At 36.8% G+C, this 2026-nt stretch overlaps 1 protein-coding gene across 1 annotated transcript in view; it reads right to left on the bottom strand.

The window, feature by feature from the left end:
* Positions 1–295, bottom strand: part of PKP2 (plakophilin 2) — a 36289-nt gene extending 35994 nt beyond the window's left edge. The window contains exon 1 of the mRNA XM_010290841.1: positions 188–295. Coding sequence (XP_010289143.1) covers positions 188–256 — 69 coding nt within the window. The 5' untranslated portion in view covers positions 257–295. The remainder of the gene's footprint in view (positions 1–187) is intronic.
* Positions 296–2026: the final 1731 nt, after the last annotated feature.

Below are 2026 nucleotides of genomic sequence, written 5' to 3'. Positions count from 1 at the left end.
GAGCGGAAAATCTTAACACATCTCAGCTGTAGAAAGCTCCTTTTCTAGAACTCGGGCCTTTAAAAGCAAACAAGCAAGCAAGCAAACCCCAAAACACCATCTACGTGCTATTATTTGTGGTAACAAAATGAATAAACTACGTATGTGATATTGTATTTATTTCAATTCATTGTCTTCTTTTCCTCACCTGGTTTGACTGATAATATGAGAAACCATAGGGAGTTCTTGGTGCAAAATCATTTTCAGTAATCCCCATGTTATAGACACGCTCTGGAACACTGGAAGCACGGTGCAAACTGCCTGTAATCAAAGACTAATATCAGTAAGATTTTAACAAAATGTCATATTACTATAAAGAACGATTTACAGTACTAGGGAATCGTCCCAGTTTGCACTGCCAGTAATATATGTTAGCTGAAAATCAGACAGGGAAATTACGGAAAGATGTTTGCATTTGGTGTATCACATTTAAAACGTGGCTAAGCAAAGCTTTCTGAGGACACAAGCTATTTTTTTCAGTTTCTCATTTATTTTACTTAAGACATATTTTAACTTTTAGAAGTCTTGTTGTTCGTGCAGCTATTTAATGAAAAAATACTGTAACATAGCAAGGTAATATTTTAAATATCTCAGATAAATAATATCAGGTGATTAAACACTGAGAAACTGTATCACCATGCAGCTACTAAGAACACTTACTTCCATTGTAACCACTTTGAATATATATGCATGGTTTACTTACAGCCTGACTCTAACATGCACAATATGCAAGAAATTAAACTACTGCAGCTGTAGATTGTAAATAAGAAATACGAGTTTATATGTACGCCTCTGTTAACTGTGCACCCTAGAGATGCAATTTTCACAACATACCGCTGTAAATAAATAGCTTACACTTCGTATACGCTTTGTATAAGCGTATGCTGAGTGTATAAGCATAAGCGCCTGTCTCAGCTGCTGATGTTTCTTCTCCCTTCAGTGCTAGTTTAATGATAATATATCGGAGCCAGTAATGCTTCACTATTCTTCTCAGTGCTTCACCCAACGAACACGAAGAGTCCACAAACAAATTCTATGGCTTATGGAGGCACGTGGCATATTATGCTGTAAAGTAGGGTTGTTTAATGACACTTCAGATCTGCACCCGAAATGTTCAATAATCCTGCAAATAATGAAGAAGATCCACAGTGTATCTGCTTTGATTTTTTTTTTCCCCATGATCCAGCTTTGAAAATAGAACAGTGCATTGTGATTATGTTTTTCATTAAAATGGCATTCTTTTTTTAATTAAAAACAAATAAACAAACAAAAAACTTCAGGCTGTTCCTCTTTCAGTGATATAATGCATTTTCAAAGAAAAAGTGCTGCTGTTGATAACTTTTTGAAGCAACACATACTGCTGAAATAATTGTTCACGAGATTCCCGTGTTGCTATGAGAAACTGCATATAGGAATATAAACAACACAGACAGGTTTAAAGAGGTAAAACAGCAATTGAAAGCAAGATATACCTCAAACTGGTCATAAACGGAGCCACCGTGTGCTGCAGAAGTTTATGCCGAATAGATAACAGCGGTCAATAAAGAAGTTAATTGGCCATGAATTTTCAGAATAGCAGATATTGCTGGAGATACTACAGAAATCTAAAGAACTGAATCACTAACTTGGTCAAACTGATGAAATCTCCCCTTCTAAAAATGGTAGGAGTCATATGCTCATGGGAATTCAGGTGCCAAAAACATGCAGGCAAGTGCCTGCTGTGATTTTTGAAAGCACCTGGTGCACGTGTGCCAAATAGCTGAGGCTTTCAGTTCATGCAGTTAGACTCGGGGCTTCATTAGGTGCACACGGGTATCCCTAGGAACTTCAGCACACCCGTACCCTTGACCCTTAGTGCCTGTAGTTAGTAAAAGGTTTGACAAGAATGAAAATAAACAAGGGATTCATGTAACAAGAGTAATTTCTGAATGATTCTCACTAGCACATAGCTACCCGGATAAGTCCAAATTGGTATATAATATAATAT

This window comes from Phaethon lepturus, unplaced genomic scaffold (genome assembly GCF_000687285.1).
Source record: "Phaethon lepturus isolate BGI_N335 unplaced genomic scaffold, ASM68728v1 scaffold12537, whole genome shotgun sequence".
NCBI lineage: Eukaryota > Metazoa > Chordata > Aves > Phaethontiformes > Phaethontidae > Phaethon > Phaethon lepturus.
Note: the sequence above shows the minus strand (reverse complement) of the source record. Positions and strands in the feature narration are given on the sequence as shown.